Source organism: Pelophylax lessonae, assembly GCF_965119305.1.
Source record: "Pelophylax lessonae genome assembly, chromosome: 6".
NCBI lineage: Eukaryota > Metazoa > Chordata > Amphibia > Anura > Ranidae > Pelophylax > Pelophylax lessonae.
Window position 1 is genome coordinate 45,444,301 of NC_138773.1, and position 17,951 is coordinate 45,462,251.

The following is a 17,951-nucleotide window of genomic DNA, read 5'->3' on the forward strand; positions in this document are numbered from 1 at the left end:
AAAATTTTGATTTTTACATTTTTTTTGGGGGGAATTTCATATAAAAAAAAAAAAGGGAAAAATATTGCTATTTTTGCAAAATTTACGCTCTTTTTTTGTTTATAGCGCGTGATCAAAAAATCGCACAGGTGATCAAATACCGCCAAAAGAAAGCTCTGTTTGTGGGAAAAAAGGACGCCAAATTCGTTTAGGTACAGCGTCGCACGACCGCGCAATTGTCCGTTAAAGTCACGCAGTGCCGAATCGCAAAATACCCTCTGGTCGTTTAGCAGCCAAATCCTCCGGGGCTTAAGTGGTTAATAGAAAAATAAATGAGAATTTACAATTACTTTAATTATGCTACCAAAATTAGTGTACGCTATGAATTTCCTCCAGTATTGTGCCGGTGTTCCGTGAAAAAACCATACCCGTGAAAATTCCCTACCCTCGTCACTTCCGGTTCACCTACGTCATGGAACAGCTGAGGAGCTTTCTAGTGCGCATGCTCGGAGGGTAGGGAATTGTCATGGTAGTGTGTTCGAACGTTACACCGCATCAGCTGTTGCGGCGGTTACATTAAAACATCTCGGCTGCAACATGAATCATCTTCGCTCCTGTCCCGGTCACTTCCCTGATCTTGGCTACTAAATGTAAAAGCGGCGGCGGGTCTATGGAAATATAAATCACAGAGCCGCGATCTCCATCTTTTAGATTTCATACACCCGCCGCTTTTACATTTAGTAGCCAAGATCAGGGAAGTGACAGGGGTAGGAGGGAAGATGATTCATGTTGTAACCGCCGCAACAGCTGATGCGGTGTAACGTTCGAACACACTACCATGACAATTCCATACCCTCCGAGCATGCGCAATGCTAAGCTCCTCCAGCTGTTCAATCACGTATCCGGAGCTGTGAGCATGCGCACTGCTACGCTGCTCAGCTGTTCCATTGCGTTTCTGCCAGGAAGTGACGTGGGTATGGAATTTTCACGAGGTATGGTTTTCTAGCGTTACACCGGTTTCTTCTTGCAGGAGGCTGCCATTTTGCTGAAGCCCAGAGCCCCCGAGCAACAGTACATTTTTAGGCTGTCAGCAGATTGGCCTCTACAAATTTGGCACAGTGCCTAAAAATAGAGAGCAACTGAGCATGTGCAGAGACAATGCATTACTGGATTTTAAACAGTACAGGAACTTCTTTTTTAATATTTTACATCTCTATACCTGCAAAAGGGCCCAGCCTGAAGTGACCTAGCAGGACTTCATTTCCTACTAAAGTTCCACTCTAACTGTCCTCCATTTCCTTTTCACAGAGAGGCTTCTGCGTATCATTGACACCTCAGCTGGCACACAGCAGGACTTCTCTGCACACGACGACTGCGTACATCTATGCCGAGTATCTCCAACGGGCAACCTGCTCTTCACAGCGTCCTACAACCAAGTGCTTGTCTGGGATATACTACAGCCATGATTCCTGTTTTATTTTGGTCAGATTGTTGGACTTATTCAATATGGCAGCAAAGTAGTAACAGTAGTCTATAGCATCCAATCAGAAGTTTTAGAGGCCGGGTGAGCAGAAGATTATTTGTGATTGGTTGCTGTGGGTCTCTTCACTTTCCTTACTACTTGTGCACTTACTGGCAATGCAACAGAAAACCAAATCTAGTACCTAGCTGGTATGATTGGACCTTCAGCCATCCCTAGGACCTGCAATCACTTTGTTTTCTAAAAAGCTAAATTCACTAAATGCCTCTAACTTGAGAATTGGTATTTTAAAAGGCCATGATTTCTCTAGGGTTGACTTCATTGGCTGTCATTTAGGGAATACAGGCTATTCTTATACATTGGCTACCATACTTATCGGTAACCAACAAAAGAAAAAGGGGGGGTTTCAGTACTGTCAAAAAGTGATACACCTCCATCCCGTATTGCACATAACAAAAAAGGATTGCCCTGTAGGACTTTACATGAGGTGCACACATGAGTCACTTGAAATGTAAAATATATATTTATTGAAAAAATGTCACAGATAATTGTCACTGTAACAAATATACAGAAAGGTAAATAAATGCAAGACATCAAACAAAGCATAGTAGTCATGTCATAAAGTAGTAGAAGTACATTGCGTAAGTCAATAAACTCAAAAAGAGATTAGTGAACAAATGTAGCAGTAGAGATAATTGATACAATGAGTAAAAGCATTGTTGGAACTCTACGCGTTTCATGGGTCGTAGTATGCCCATTCGTCAGGAGTAGATGCAGATGTCTGAAAAAGATACGAGGATGCATGTAAAGTGGAGTAGTAAAATGCAGAGTAGTAGCGAGTGATGCATGGTAACTCCAAAGAGCCCACATGGGGAAAAACCATACTTACATCGCAGTGCTGAAACAGCGCTATCACATGGCGGCAGTGAAAGTGTCCGGTTCGGAAGCCGATGGAACAGAGTTTTTTATTGACTTACGCAATGTACTTCTGCTACTTTATGACATGACTACTAGGCATTGTTTGATGTCTTGCATTTATGTACCTTTCTATATATTTGTTACAGTGACAATTACTGTGACATTTTTTCAATAAATATGTATTTTACATTTCAAGTGACTCATGTGTGCACCTCATGTAAAGTCCCTCAGGGCAATCCTTATTTTTTCTTATCAGTAACCGACAGGCATTCCTTTTGAAGAAAAAAAAAAAAAAACAGGCACAAATACACACTAGAATATCTCTTGTGTAAATGTTAAAAGAAAAGAAAGCGATCCCATAGAGAGCTGATGGTTTTTAATTATCAAGCTCCATAGTCTGTTGATAAAAAAGCAGAAATTCTGACTTTAGTTGAAGCCTGAAATATATTTTTTTTATTTGTATTTTTAAGTTGTGGATACAGTGGGGAAAAAAAGTTGTTAAGTTGTTGTCAAATGTTTATTTCCATCTGTGTCGCCCTTTGGGGAATTTTTCCTTTACTTCCTGTCCCTGTGACACCCTGCAAGAAATAGAGGGTGTGGCTATTCCTGGAACAGAAAGAAATGGGGCATTGTGTCTTATTGGAAAGTGTTCCACCACTTCTTGAGGTAGTGCAATTAAAACCTGATCAGCCCTAAGGTTAAGTTCACATTTATGCGACGCAGAAACCTATAAAAAAAATTGTGCGCATTTCTGCAGCGCACAAAAAATGTGCATCCTTTTTACAGTGGTGCAATTCTTATTGGCACCCCAATGCACTTTTCTAATGTGTGCGTAAAGCTGTTACCATGAGTTTGGATGCCGCGCAGTGCGTAAAACTGTTACCATGTGTTTGGATGCCGCGCAGTGCGTAAAACTGTTACCATGTGTTTGGATGCCACGCAATTAAAAACAAAAGGTGCCTGCACTTCTTTGGTGAGATTTGCGTTAGGCAGCCTATCGCAATAAATGGGCTGCCTTACCATAACACTCAGCAACACATCTGTACTGAATATATGTGAACCAAGCCTATCCCTACTCCCCCACTGTGCTCAAAACGATATACTAAGTTTTGGCCAGAGTTGGACTTTGGAACAATAAGTGCAGCGTATTTTTATAGAACACCGTAGAGGGACATTTATCAAAACTGGAGAATCTGGAGCCGCTGTGCATGGCAACCAATCAGCTTCAAGCTTTCATTTTTGAAGCTTAACTGAACAAGATGAAGGTAGAAGCTGATTGGTTGCCATGCACAGCTGCTCCAGATTTTTTTGAAAAATACCCTCCTTTAATTTGTTAATGTGGAACCCAGAGCCTTGTGGCAGAGAGCTGCATTGGGTCAGCTATTTTTAAAGTGTTTACCATTTCATTTTAAGGTGAACTAACACCGTACATTTTCTCCGGTCCTCGCTGTATTTACCTCCAAGGATAGCACCGTACATCTTCTCCGGTCCTCGCTGTACTTGCCTCCAAGGATAGCACCGTACATCTTCTCCGGTCCTCGCTGTACTTGCCTCCAAGGATGCTGAGCTGTCAGTGCCCATGCAGACCATGTAAGGTTTCATGGATTTGAAATCCCTGTTCTTCTCACTGCAGGGCTTCCGGGACAGATCAGAGCGATTCTGATTGGTGAGCGCCAGGACAGAGCAACACTCTTACCCGTGCCTAAGTGCTGCAGAAAGAAGAGGGGTTCAAAATCTTGACCGTTGCACAGGCTGCAAGGGCACTGACAACTCGGCACCCACATAGTTAAGTACAGAAGGGACCGGGGGGGTTAAGGAGGGTGTATGGTGTTAGCTCACCTTTTAAAACAAAACAAAAACGATGAGTTAACACTTTAAAATACCTAAACTGGGCGTAATTCTTCACTACAAGCCCTAATGAAGAGAGACCCCACGAGCCGACGAAATGCGTTGAATATTTTGATTACTTTTTATTGCGGCAAATAAAGACCTACCGGACTTGCCAATTGACCTGTATTACTGAGAGTATTTATCTCTGCCCAGCTCCTGTAAGTGGTGCTAGTTCTGGGGGGCAGAGAAGACCTCTTCGGCATCACATACTGACCTAACTGTCACTGAACTAGCAATGCTTCCCTGAAAGGCAGCCAATCAAATCCTCTGTCACTGTTCTGGAAACCCAGCTGTGCCACATCTCAGCCAACTTCCCTTTAGTATGACCAGGGCCATCTTTCATATTGATTGGGCAAACATTTTCTTGGGTCCTCTTGAATCCACTTATCAAATATTTGCGGGCTCAAGGGGCAGCTGCTTTGAGCCCCACAACAACTGGACCCGGGGCAGCTGCCCCCTTTTGCCCCTGCGTTAAAGACAGCCCTGAGTGTGACCCCATCACTAGTATAAAGTTACTGAAATAGAGGCACCCTGTTGAGAAAGTAATACTATTTACCTGTCCTTTTGGTGACAAACTTTGCTCTCTTGGTTTCACCTTCTGGCTGCTTTGTCATTGTTATGTCCTATAATGACACAGCAGCCAGCGGGTAAAACCTCAATGTGCAGCCAGGGGGGCATGCTACCCCAAAAACATACTGCATGACATTTTTTATTTTTTTTTTAATTACCAATAAGAAAAGTATTTAAGTATATATTTGTGACAGGATATTTTTAAAAGCAAAGAAAAGTAGTGAGAGCAATCGTTTGCGAATAGAAGTGCCTTTTGTACATAGATTGTAAACGTTGCTTTGACAAAAACTTTTATTTAAAATGTTATTTGCACATTTCAGTTGCTGATGAAATGATTTTAAACTGTTTTTTTAACATGTTCTGTTTTATTATGGTTCACTTTTGATAAAAAAAAAAGTTGGTAAAAGTTACGCGTCTCTTGAGTTTTGTTTTCTTACGAATGTTTGATGCTCCTGGACTTGTCCTAACTGGCCCGGCACAGCGTACAATATCCAGAATGCAGATGTGCTCCAATCACCCGTGGCCGTGGGAGGCATTAAAGTCTCTTCATACGTTGTATAACAGGACTCTTCCGTAGCAGACTACAGCATGTAATCCCTCTCCTTGTAAAACAGCTCATTCAGTTTAACCACTTGCCAACCAGGCTTTTTCTGGCACTTTCTGTTTTACAAGTTTAAATCTGTATTTTTTGCTAAAAAATTACTTAACCCCCAAAGACTATACTTTTTTTTTTTTTTTTTTAAGCAGAGATCCTAGGGCAGAGGTGTCAAACTCAATTTCTTTGCGGGCCGCATCCGCATTAGGATTGCCCTCAAAGGGGCCGGTTGAAACTGTAAGACTAGATATCCAGAGCACCCCCCTCATCATCAGAAGTCAAGCGTTCCCCACCCTCCCTTATATCACAGTACACCCCCCTTACCATGTGCTGATGCTGGGAAGAAGCGGGGGCGTTGCTGGGAAGCAGAAAGAGCAGGGTCTAGATAGAGGAGGGCTAGAACTCTCCTGCAGCTGCAGGAGAGGTGCGATGGCCACATGAAATGGCCTGGAGGGCCAGATTCGGGCCTTGTGTTTGACACACATGCTAGGGAATAAAATGGCGATTGTTAAAATTTGCGCAGCAGTTCTGCAATTGGAATTTTTTGGAAAAAAAATGCACTTTAATGAATTTAAACAAAAAACACGTCTACCCCAATTATTTATTTTTTTTTTTTTTTTGAATAATGTGAAAGATTATTTTACGCAGAATAAAAAGATAAAAAACAAAAACTCAAACCGATGGATATAAGCTCTACCCACTCTCATATATTCTAATATACAAAAACCCAAAGTACCCTTAGTTGGTCTATGTTTGAAATTGCAGGGAGGTAAAAAAAAAAGTGCGGTTTATCCCATTAGCATTTGGAAACAATCATCATCTTTAATAAAAAGATTAAAATATGTATGTATGAATGTGAGTTAGGGACCTTAGATTGTAAGCTCCTTGAGGGCAGGGACTGATGTGAATGTGCAATGTATATGTAAAGCGCTGCGTAAATTGACAGCGCTATATAAGTACCTGAAATAATAATAATAATGTGTACATGCATGAAGACACATTAAAAACATATATACTAAACCCACTACTCCCCACCGACCTCCCTTGCACTACATGTATACACATGAAATAAGCTTGATATCTGTCTATACACAACAGAACCTATGTAAAGTGCAGATGGATGAAAGGATCTGATGGCTAAAGTGATAATGAAATAAAGATTTGGTGCATAGATTGAAGCATCGTGACTTCGGTATACTTGGTGATCACTCCTTTTAAGTAGATATGGGGTACACATTATTGATCGGCCAATATCGTTTTTTTTTTTTTTACCACCGATATTTTAGTCATCGGATATCGGTATCGGCCGATATTTTCGGACATTTACAATTTTTTTTTTATGTCTACGGGTACTGTGGTGTAGGGATCTGGGGGTCTGAAATACCCCAAACCCCTCCTCTGCACTTAAAAGCATTCAAAATGCCAAGTTTGGCTCTTTTGAATGCTGGAAGTTTTTTTTTAATTCGGCACCACCAGTACCCGGAAGTGATGTCATGTAATGACATCACTTCTGGGTACTCGGCGGCGCCGAATTCAAAGAAATGGAGACCCGGTCAGACAGCGGCGGTGCAGATGGAGACCCGGTCAGACGGTGGCGGTGAAGGTAGGATGCCCGGGGGCCCGGTGGGACAGGAGACCCGGGCGAGCCGCGGGAGGGGAGAGACGTCTCCCCTCCTGCTCCTTGTAATGACAGCCAAGCGGCTTCTCAGCCGCATCGGTTGTCATTACAAGACAGCCGACCGTCTGCTATGGACGTCGGTACCGAGGTGATGCCTCTAGCTGCAGGGATCACTCCGGTACAAGCAAAATTTCGGTAAATCAAAAGGCCGATTCCGATATATCGGGCAAAGTTCATATCTGCCCTCGATATATCGGCTTTGCCGATAATCGACCGATCACTAGTACACATTTATGGATAGTTCATAAATTGTGTTTGAAGGCTTTAAAATATCAGCTTCCCTCCTTTGCCACGTTCATATATATTGGATGTAATTCAGTAGGTATGACGGTGCTATACTTGTGGTCTAGAGGAGGTATAATAAATACAGTAAATGTCTTTAACATCCAAATAGTGGAATCTTTGCCTCCCTCGCATATATTAACCCTAAGTGGTCATAGCAACGTGCAAACAGGCATAGTCCACTTTAACAAGCATACCATCTTCTTAATATCATCCAGTAATTGATGTTTCGCATATGGTATATAGTAGGGATGACCAATTATTGGCAAAGCCGATATATCGAGAGCCGATATGCACTTTCCCTGATATATTGGAATCGGGCACCAAGGTGAAAGATGAGGTGAAAGATATTTCGGAAAGTGCTTGTACCGGAGCGATGCCTGCAGCTAGAGACATCACCTCGGTACCGGCGTCCATAGCCAACAGTTGGCTGTCTTGTAATGACAACTGATGAGGTTGAGAAGCCGCTCGGCTGTCATTACAAGGAGTGGGAGGGCACGTCCCGCCGCCTTCCGCGGCTCGCCCAGGTCTCCCGTCCCATCGGGAGACTCGGGCAACCAGCCTATACGGCCGCTGAAGACCCGATCAAAGCCACATTCGGCTCTGATCGGGTCTCCATGCAAAAACCCGGAAGTGATGTCATGAGTGACATCACTTCCGGGTACTGGAGCCAGATTAAAATAAATGACAGCATTCAAAACAGCCAAACTTGGCGTTTTGAATGCTTTTTTAAGTGCAGAGGAGGGGTTTGGGGCCTTTTAGACTCCTCAGATCCCTCCACAAGAGTACCTGTCAAGTTAAAAAAAAAAATTTTCTTTAGTGTGTGAAAATATCGATCGATACGCGATGACCAAAATATCGGTATCGGCAATGAAAAAACTATATCGGTCAATCCCCAGTATATAGTCACCATAGAGGGTAGCTGTAAGGGTATATATTTTCAGTGACCCCAATCTAGTATTAAATCTCACTCTGAGGGACGAAGGATTCTATCAGAGACTTGTTCAACATATAGTCCTTGTACTGTCCTCTGTAAACAATGAGTCCACCTCAGGTTAAAGCAGGGGGGTACTTATCTCCGGAGTCACTGCCCTAAGGAGACCCTACGCTCTGTCTCCGCTCTGTCTCCCTATCTGCTCCCCTGGGACTCCAAAATCTTTTGGCAATTTAATGATGACTCTTCTCTGATGGAACCTATTTGGAAGAAGTACCCTTGGTAGTGACTCCGGAGATAAGTACCCCCCTGTTTTAACCTGAGGTGGACTCATTCATTACAGAGGACAGTACAAGGACTATACTTTGAACGAGTCTCTGATAAAATGTCCCTCAAAAAAAAAAAAAATTTTGGCTTCTTTTAGACAGGAGGTAAGCTTACCGCCCCCTGAAAAGTGATCTGCAGTGGATCGCTTTTCAGTGGGCAGTACAGCAGAGGCGAACAGACACTCGGGGGGCTACTGCTGCCTCCTGACACCTTCTCTTTTTTTTTTTTTTAATTGCCACAACTACAAGTTGAGCACTTTGGCTTGTGGTTGCTGTGTGCTCTCATTCATCTCACTGGAACTTCCGCTTTAGGGAGTCCTGACCCCCCGACATGCCACATTTGGCATGTCATTTTTTTGGGGGGGGGGGAGCGGGTACCTAGTTTTGACAGGTACCCACTCCCACTTCCGCTCGGAGCGCCGCAGCGCCCTGAGCGGAAGTTCTCCTCTCCCCCTCCCTCCCTGCAATCTTCTGGGACACGTCAGAGGTCCCAGAAGATTGCCGGCCAATCACGGCGCGCAGCGCGACTCGCGCATGCGCAGTGGGTACCCGGCTATGAAGCCGCAAACTGTAACAGCCGGGTGCCCACAGCAGTGATGCCGGCGCCGAGGGAGAGGATCGAGGCTTCCGGCGGCCGCATCGCTGGACCGTTGGACAGGTGAGTAAATGGCTGGAACTCCGCTTTAAAGTGGAAATAAACCCGTCTATTTAACAGTTTAAAAAAACTGTTAAATTCTGGGAATGATAACGGTCATATTTGCTTGTGATCTTAAACTGTCAAACCATTAAATTTGGCTGATGTAACTGATCACATGTGCAGCACTATGGCAGTTGCAGAGGTCAAGATGGCAGCTTCCATGGCTGACAACCATAGGGGGGTTTAAAATCGCCTGGGCCCCAGCATGTGTACAGCTCTTGTCTGGCTGTAATGGTAAAATTGTGTGGTTGAACCGCAGCTCAGCCACCTGTGTGAAACAGCCCCTAGTTATACTTTAAACGCTTGACCTCTGGAAGATTTACCCCCCCCCCCCCTTTATGACCAGGCCATTTTTTTGCTATATGGCACTGCATTACTTTTTTTATTTGATAATTGCGCAGTCATGCAACACTATACCCCAATAACATTTTTGTCTTTTTTTTCCCCCACAAATAAAGCATTCTTTTGGTGGTATTTGATCACCTTTTTTGCGCTATAAACAAAAAATAAATTTGAAAAAATATATATATTTTATGCTTTCTGCTATAAAACGTATCCAATAAAAAAATATATAAAAAAAAATCAAATTACTTCAATTAATTTAGGCCAATGTGTATTCTGCTACATATCTCTGGTGAACCCCCGTAGAGGACAGCGAGGATCTGACACCTCCCTCTCTGCCCAGAAGCTGTTTAGCAGGGAATGCCGCGCCTGCACTGGAACTGACGTCGGGGCCGGTGCAGGCGCATTGATTCCTGGGAGCGATGACGTTCAGCTCCCAAGAATCATTGCCATCCAGGAAGTGACGGCGGCGGCCGTGGCCACAGAGGGAGGAAGAGGAAGTAAGGGGAGTATATTTTCTTCTAAAACAAGGTAAGTGAAAAAAAAAAATTGTGATTATCCATTTGTTTTTCAGGTGACCCGGAGCAAGACGATGGACCGAAGTTCAATTTTAGGGTGGAACTCCACTTTATGGGGGGGATATGATTTCCTTGTATAAATACATAAGGGATGTTATAAATACATAAATTGTTATTCACTTTAAGGTCATCACAGAGGACAAGGGGCACTCTTTATGGCTAGAGGAAAACAGATTTTTTTCTCCAAATACGGAAAGGTTTCTTCACAGTAAGAGCTGTGAAAATGTGGAATAGACTCCCTCCAGAGGTGGTTCTGGCCAGCTCAGTAGATCAGTGGCGTAGCGTGGGGGGTGCAGGGGGGGCGGCCGCACCGGGCGCAACATCTGGGGGGGCGCATCTGCAGTGTCACTCTGTCTGTCTGACTCTGACATACACAGTTCACACACTGTCTGCGGCTGCCTCCATCTTTAGGCTGGGAGATTTCCAGCGTGGCCGGCCTATGGCTGAAAATGGCGGGTCAGGCGGGGCTGGACTGTGTCTCACCTGTCCATTGGTGTAGGGTGGGGTGGCGTTGCAAGCCCCTCCTATGCTGCCTCTCCTCACTGCTCGGTCAATTTCGCAGCAAGTAAGTCAGCAGCCTGGCACTGTCACAGAGTGTTTTTTTTAAATCACCTGATTAGAGCCAGAGGCTCTAATAGGCTTCAAAAAAGGGTGGACCCTGCGCTCCGAGCCCACCCATTGTGTGACAATAGCGAATGAAAATTTTCTATTGTCACACGGATCTTCCTGGCCAATCAAGAAGCGGGTCCCAGACCCGCTTCCTGATTGGCCAAAAGGCGAACGCATGCCATTGGCTGAGGAGGAGGCGGGAGGACTCGAGGAGACGCGGGGAACTGAGGAGAAGCCGCCGCTGCAGGTAAGTCTCTCTGCATTGAAAGGGGGCACGATGATCTCTCTGCATTGAAGGGGGGCACGCTGGTCTCTCTGCATTGAAAGGGGGCACGCTGGTCATTCTGCATTGAATGGGGGCACGCTGGTCATTCTGCATTGAATGGGGGCACACTGGTCATTCTGCATTGAATGGGGGCACGCTGGTCATTCTGCATTGAATGGGGGCACGCTGGCCATTCTGCATTGAATGGGGGCACGCTGGCCATTCTGCATTGAATGGGGGCACGCTGGCCATTCTGCATTGAATGGGGGCACGCTGGCCATTCTGCATTGAATGGGGGCACGCTGGCCTCTCTGCATTGAAAGGGGGCACGCTGGTCATTCTACATTGAAAGGGGGCACGCTGGTCATTCTACATTGAAAGGGGGCACGCTGGTCATTATACATTGAAAGGGGGCACGCTGGTCATTCTACATTGAAAGGGGGCACGCTGGTCATTCTACATTGAAAGGGGGGCACGCTGGTCATTCTACATTGAAAGGGGGCACGCTGGTAATTCTGCATTTAAAGGGGGCATGCTGGTCTCTCTGCAATGAAAGGGGGCATGCTGGTCATTTAAACTTGTATTTAGATGCATTTTACTTACTTAGTAATTACATCAGTATTTTCATAACAAACAATACATGTGCTTAGGGGGTAAGGGTTTCTTTAACTAATCTAGTGGAAGAGACTCGAGTGCTAAAATCCTGCGGGTTAGGGGGCGCAAATGACTTGCCTTGCCCCGGGTGCTGACAACCCACGCTACGCCACTGCAGTAGATTGCTTTAAAAAAGGCCTGGATTATTTCCTAGGTGTACATAATATAAATGGATACTAATATTTAAAAGTAAAGTTGATCCAGGAAATATCCAATTACCTCTCTGGGGATCAGGAACGAATTTTTTCCCCTGCTGTAGCAAATTGGATCATGCTTTGCTGGGTTTTTTTTTTTTTTTTTTTTGCGCCTTCCTCTGGATCAACTGCGGGTATAGGATTGTATGGTTGGGTTTTCTTCACTGTTTTTTATTGGTTGAGCCAGATGGACTTGTGTTTTTTTTCAACCTGACTACTAACTATGTAACCAGCCATTTGATGGTTTAACAATCCAATTCAGAGCACAACCAGCTGGGAAACCATTGGATCGATGGGTTCAGTTCCGCTTTAAAGCTGAACTAAATCCATCAATATAACAGTTTCAAAAAAACTGTTACATTTCCGGTGTCCCAGGAATTGTAACTGTCACATTGGTTGTGTTCTTATCCAATCTGTCAAAACATCAAATGGCTGGAGTCATGACTGATCACATGTGCAGGACTATGGCAGTTGCAGATCAAACCGAGACCAAGATGGCAGCTTCCTTGGCTGAAAAGGAAATGAAGGTTTAGTTCTGCATTAATAATTTGGGATCTGTGCTGGTCCATATGTATTACCTATGAATCATATAATTCTGATACATTACTAGGATACACCAACCTTATTCTTGTATAGAATTATTTTCTTCTTTTGTAACCTAGAGGTACAGTACATGTGTCTGTGAGACGTGCAGGTAGACTATATACTGTATATATATATATATATATATATATATCTATCTATGGGAGGATGGTGAAGGTCTAATGTGCTTATCACAATGAGTCATGGTATAACGAAAACTGATAATCTTATCACAGGAATCCATACAAAGCAATGCAGGTATAGAAGCGGAAACAGACGGGAGGGAACAGACACTCGCTTTTAACCTGATTCCACACCTAAGGAGGAAATGAGTGTTGGTACAGACGGTTCAGGGTGTGTATATATATATATATATATATATATATATATATATATATATACATACACACACATACACATATACAAAATGCATTGTCCGTCCTTTCCTAGTTTGAATGGGGAGCAACCCTTCATTATATCCAGTACTGCAGGCTCCCCATACATCATAGGGCCTGCAGCAATATGCCTGGTGGTGTATTTTCCAATGTGCTGTGAAAGGACCTAAAGCAATTTATTGTTACTGAGCTTACTGTAACTGAGTTGCTAAGGATGAGGATACAGAGGATGAGGAGGATGATTATGAGAAGGATGAGGATACAGAGGAGGATGAGGATACGGATGAGAATGAGGAGGAGGATACAGAGGAGGAGGATACAGAGGAGGAGGAGGAGGATAAGGATACAGATGATACGGAGAATGAGGAGGAGGACGATACGGAGGATGGGGAGGATACAGAGGATAATACAGAGGAGGAGGATACGGAGGAGGAGAAGAATACAGAGGGTGAGGAGGAGGCTACGGAGGAGGAGGAGGAGGAGAAGAATACAGAGGGTATGGAGGAGGATACTGAGGAGGAGGAGGATACGGAGGAGGATACAGAGGGTATGGAGGAGGAGGATACAGAGGGTATGGAGGAGGATACGGAGGAGGAGGAGGATACAGAGGAGGAGGAGGAGGAGAAGAATACAGAGGGTATGGAGGAGGATACAGAGGAGGAGGAGGATACGGAGGAGGAGGATACAGAGGAGAAGAATACAGAGGGTATGGAGGAGGATACAGAGGAGGAGGAGGATACGGAGGAGGATACGGAGGAGGATACAGAGGGTATGGAGGAGGATACAGAGGAGGAGGAGGATACAGAGGGTATGGAGGAGGATACAGAGGAGGAGGAGGATACAGAGGGTATGGAGGAGGATACGGAGGAGGATACAGAGGGTATGGAGGAGGATACGGAGGAGGAGGATACAGAGGAGGAGGAGGATACAGAGGGTATGGAGGAGGATACGGAGGAGGATACAGAGGAGGAGGAGGATACAGAGGGTATGGAGGAGGATACGGAGGAGGATACAGAGGGTATGGAGGAGGATACGGAGGAGGAGGATACAGAGGAGGAGGAGGATACAGAGGGTATGGAGGAGGATACGGAGGAGGATACAGAGGGCATGGAGGAGGATACGGAGGAGGATACAGAGGGTATGGAGGAGGATACGGAGGAGGATACAGAGGGTATGGAGGAGGATACGGAGGAGGAGGATACAGAGGAGGAGGACGATATGAAGGAGGATACAGAGGAGGAGGAAGTTGAGGAGGAGGATACGGAGGAGGACGATACAGAGGATACGGAGGATGGGGAGGATACGGAGGAGGACGATTCGGAGGAGGATACAGAGGAGGAGATACGGAGGAGGATACAGAGGAGGAGGATACGGAGGATGGGGAGGATACGTAGGAGGAGGAGGAGGAGGATGAGGATATGGGGGATGATGAAGTATGCAGCCTAGCAGGCCAGGAAAGGGGGAGATGAGCATGTCCCCCCTAGGGCATGTCCTCAACATAGGGGCGGCACGCCTTGCCAGGGGGGACCCCCACTTGACAAAGCACCTTGTTCCCACATTGATGAAGACAAGGGGCTCTTTCCCACAAACCTTGCCCAGTAGTCCTGGGGGTCTGCAGGCAGAGGCTTGATAAGAGGGCCCCTAGATACCAATCTCCCCCCCTACATAAATGATTATGGGGAATTCATTCACAGAAAATAAGAGTTGTAACTTAGAAATTCCTTTCTTTAAAAAAAAAACGCAAAAAAAGTCCCCTGTTGTAAATCCATCGTCAATAACAAGTTCTACTAGACGAGAAAAAAAATCCACTACACATGACCGATCTCCCACATTAACACAAATGACAGCTCCCTGAACAGGGGGAGACAGCGGTGACATAATTGTCCATATATAGCTATTTGCTTATGTATCTTGGGGGGTTCTGATCATGTAGGTCAGGGGTCTCCAAACTTTTGAAACAAAATGCTTGACTTTAGGCGGGGGGGAGGAGAAGTAAGTTTCCCATGACTACTTTATTGGTTTATCTTTTTCAGCTAGACTATGTAACCAATACCGCTGTATTTTAGCCACAGCAGTGAGCTGATTGGTTGCTATGGGCAACAGTCTTTCTTCTATTTCGGCATATGGAGAAGGCTGTCCAAAGCGCAACAGCCCAGGCACCGCCCACCCCCGCCTACGTGCTCCTAGGCAGGTAGCGGCCCCGCCCACCCCCCTCTGTTGCTATGGCAAGCAGAAGCTAAGCGCCCGGGGGCGGATGTGACGTGTGGCTGGTGGAGAGGGACGCCGGAAGTGGCGGGGCTCTGTCACTGGCGGTCCGCCTGGGCACCCGGAAGTCGGAGGTGTTGGCGGCGCTGGAGCCATGAAGCGGGACGTGAGGATCCTCCTCCTAGGGGAGGGTGAGCCCGGGGTAGTCACGTTGGGGAGGGGGGGGACACCATTACCTGTCTCAGCAGGGTGGGGAGAGTGTCAATGTCACCCCTGACAGGTGCTGCCTCCACCTGTGTCACCCGCAGGGGTCATGGAGGGCATGTTGCCCGTAGCAACCAACCCTGGGCGGTTTTTAGTGGTTGCTGGGGGCAACGGCCTGAGAATGGCTCTGACAGTGTGTCAGGTGATCCTATAGAGGTTATTGAGGAGGAGAACCTGGGGGGGGGGGGGCGCAGGACCCCCCCCCCCCCCATTCATCAATCAATAAAACCAGCACCCCCCTTCCCCCAACACATCGTGCAATCTCCTTCACCTGTCCCATAGAATGTGCAGCACAGGTGATGTACAGGTGACACTGGTGATGTAGAAGTAGCATGCTCCTGGAACTGCCCTTTACAAACATGGCGGCTCAGAGCACAGACAAATCCTGCATTGCTTTGTATTTCCATCAATTATTGTTTTTGGTTGCTAGAAAGTCTGACATCTCTAGGAAAAGTCAGTTCTCTAACACAGCCCTCTCCTCTTCTGCGACTGTCTGTGCTGGCCCAGCTCCTCTGCCCCTCCTCCTGTCATAACCTTGGTTGTAGCTGCTGGGGGAGGGATGAATGCTTGGCACTCAGCACAGCGGTGGCGGTGAAGTCCCATCCTGCCTCTTGTTACCTGTTAGATGTCATTCACACAGGTGAGCTACAGCTGCGGCCAAAGATGGATGATACAATGTTTCATTTTATCTCCGTGCTGAACAATGCTGTGATCAACTTTGCCTGTGTTCTATCAGATTTCCCTACCCTGTCAGATTTCCCTACCTACGTCATTTCCGGTTGAGATCAGCTGTGGATTCGTCATGCAGCAGCTTGTAGCCGCGTCACACGTCCTATTGGGCATGCGCAGAATAGGTAGGGAATTTTGATAACATCGTAAGGGGTCAGGCAAAAGTCCCAGTGTGCATGCGCACCAACGGGTCGGGCAGTGGGATCTCTTATCACAAACATCCATCCGATCTCCATGGCCCACACTGCGCTGACGCGACACTGCGCTGACGCAACACTGCACCGAGCCGACAATCCGATCTCCATCCCCCACACTGCTCTGACCCGACACTGCACCGAGCCGACAATCCGATCTCCGTGCCCCACACTGCGCCGACCCAACAATGAGACAGTGGGCGTGCGCGTGAGGGTAGGGAATAGGATTGTCCCATTGTCGGCTCGACGCAGTGCGTGCCATGGAGATTGTTATAAGAGATGCCGCTGCCCGATCCGTTGGCGCGCATGCGCAGTAGGACTTTTCCCTCACCCCTTACGATGTTCTCAGAATTCCCGACCTATTCCGTGCATGCGCAGTAGGATGTGTGACGCGGCTACAGCTGGTGCATGACGAACCCGAGGCGGAAATGACGTCGGTAGGGAAATCTGATGGGGTAGGGTTTTCTGATAGAACACCAGCTGCCTTTTTTTATTTATTTTTTTTTCAGCTGTGAGCAGAGAACGGCTCTGCGCTGAATCGTGGAAATGCCGGATTAAGATCGTGAGGGGGGTTGAATCGAGGTCGCGATTGTTTTTTTAATGATCGTGCAGCTCTATGTTGGACCATACATATGTTTTTCATGCTGCATTTTACTGTTGTTTCTCCTATCCCCGTAAAGAAAGGAAGGAACAAGCCGCTCAGGTGTGTCAGTCCGACCTGGTGCTGGTAAGACCCGTCATCCGGAAAATTGCAAGTAGAAATAGTGAAACCGCACTCAGGTAGATGAAAGCAAATGATGTGGTTTATTCTTCAAAATCATGGATATCTACGGTTATGAGTAAGCGGCCATGTGAGCCGTGAAACGCGTTAACCTGGATCATCTGTTCCCTGCACTGTCTGTATATCCATGATTTTGAAGAATAAAACACATCATTTGCTTTCATCTACCTGAGTGCGGTTTCACTATTTCTACTTGCAATTCTCCTATCCCCGTGTCACAATTTTACATTATAACATGTATTTCTATGGAACGAAGTACTTTCTTTATGTATGTATGCAACTGTGATTTTTGAACTAACTTCATTAAAAATATATTGGAACAGAAAAATCAAAACAGCTGGGTTAAAAATTGTCGGCCGAACAGCGACTGCAGCCAGTCAGATGAAATCACTGTTTGGGTATTCAGACATCCAGTTGTCGTCATAATACAAAAGCTGGCAGTGGGGATTCTTCCATCAACACTGTTTAGCATAGATGGAGAAATCTATGAGGGAGGGTATAGCCATCGTAACCACTTTCCCACCGGAGGATTTTGCTGTCTTACGTCTGGGCCACTTTTTGCGATTCGGCGCTGTGCGACTTTAACTGACAATTGCACGGTCGCGCGACGCCGTACCCAAACAAAATTTACGTCTTTTTTTTTCCACACAAACAGAGCTTTCTTTTGATGGTATTTGATCACCTGGGCGATTTTTACTTTTTGCGCTATAAACAAAAAAAGAGCATACATTTTGAAAAAATAATATTTTTCACATTTTTTTTATATGAAATTCCCCCCAAAAAAATGTAAAAATCAAATTTTTTTTTAAT

The 17,951-nt window shown here is 45.7% G+C and overlaps 2 protein-coding genes across 2 annotated transcripts in view; both read left to right on the plus strand.

Annotated features, from left to right (window-relative positions):
- WDR90 (WD repeat domain 90) overlaps window positions 1-1,468 on the plus strand; it is a 76,243-nt gene extending 74,775 nt beyond the window's left edge. Inside the window, exon 43 of the mRNA XM_082261190.1 lies at window positions 1,288-1,468. Coding sequence (XP_082117316.1) covers window positions 1,288-1,445 — 158 coding nt within the window. The 3' untranslated portion in view covers window positions 1,446-1,468. The remainder of the gene's footprint in view (window positions 1-1,287) is intronic.
- A 13,767-nt stretch (window positions 1,469-15,235) lies between these two features.
- Window positions 15,236-17,951, plus strand: part of RHOT2 (ras homolog family member T2) — a 78,290-nt gene continuing 75,574 nt past the window's right edge. The window contains exon 1 of the mRNA XM_082260969.1: window positions 15,236-15,364. Coding sequence (XP_082117095.1) covers window positions 15,328-15,364 — 37 coding nt within the window. The 5' untranslated portion in view covers window positions 15,236-15,327. The remainder of the gene's footprint in view (window positions 15,365-17,951) is intronic.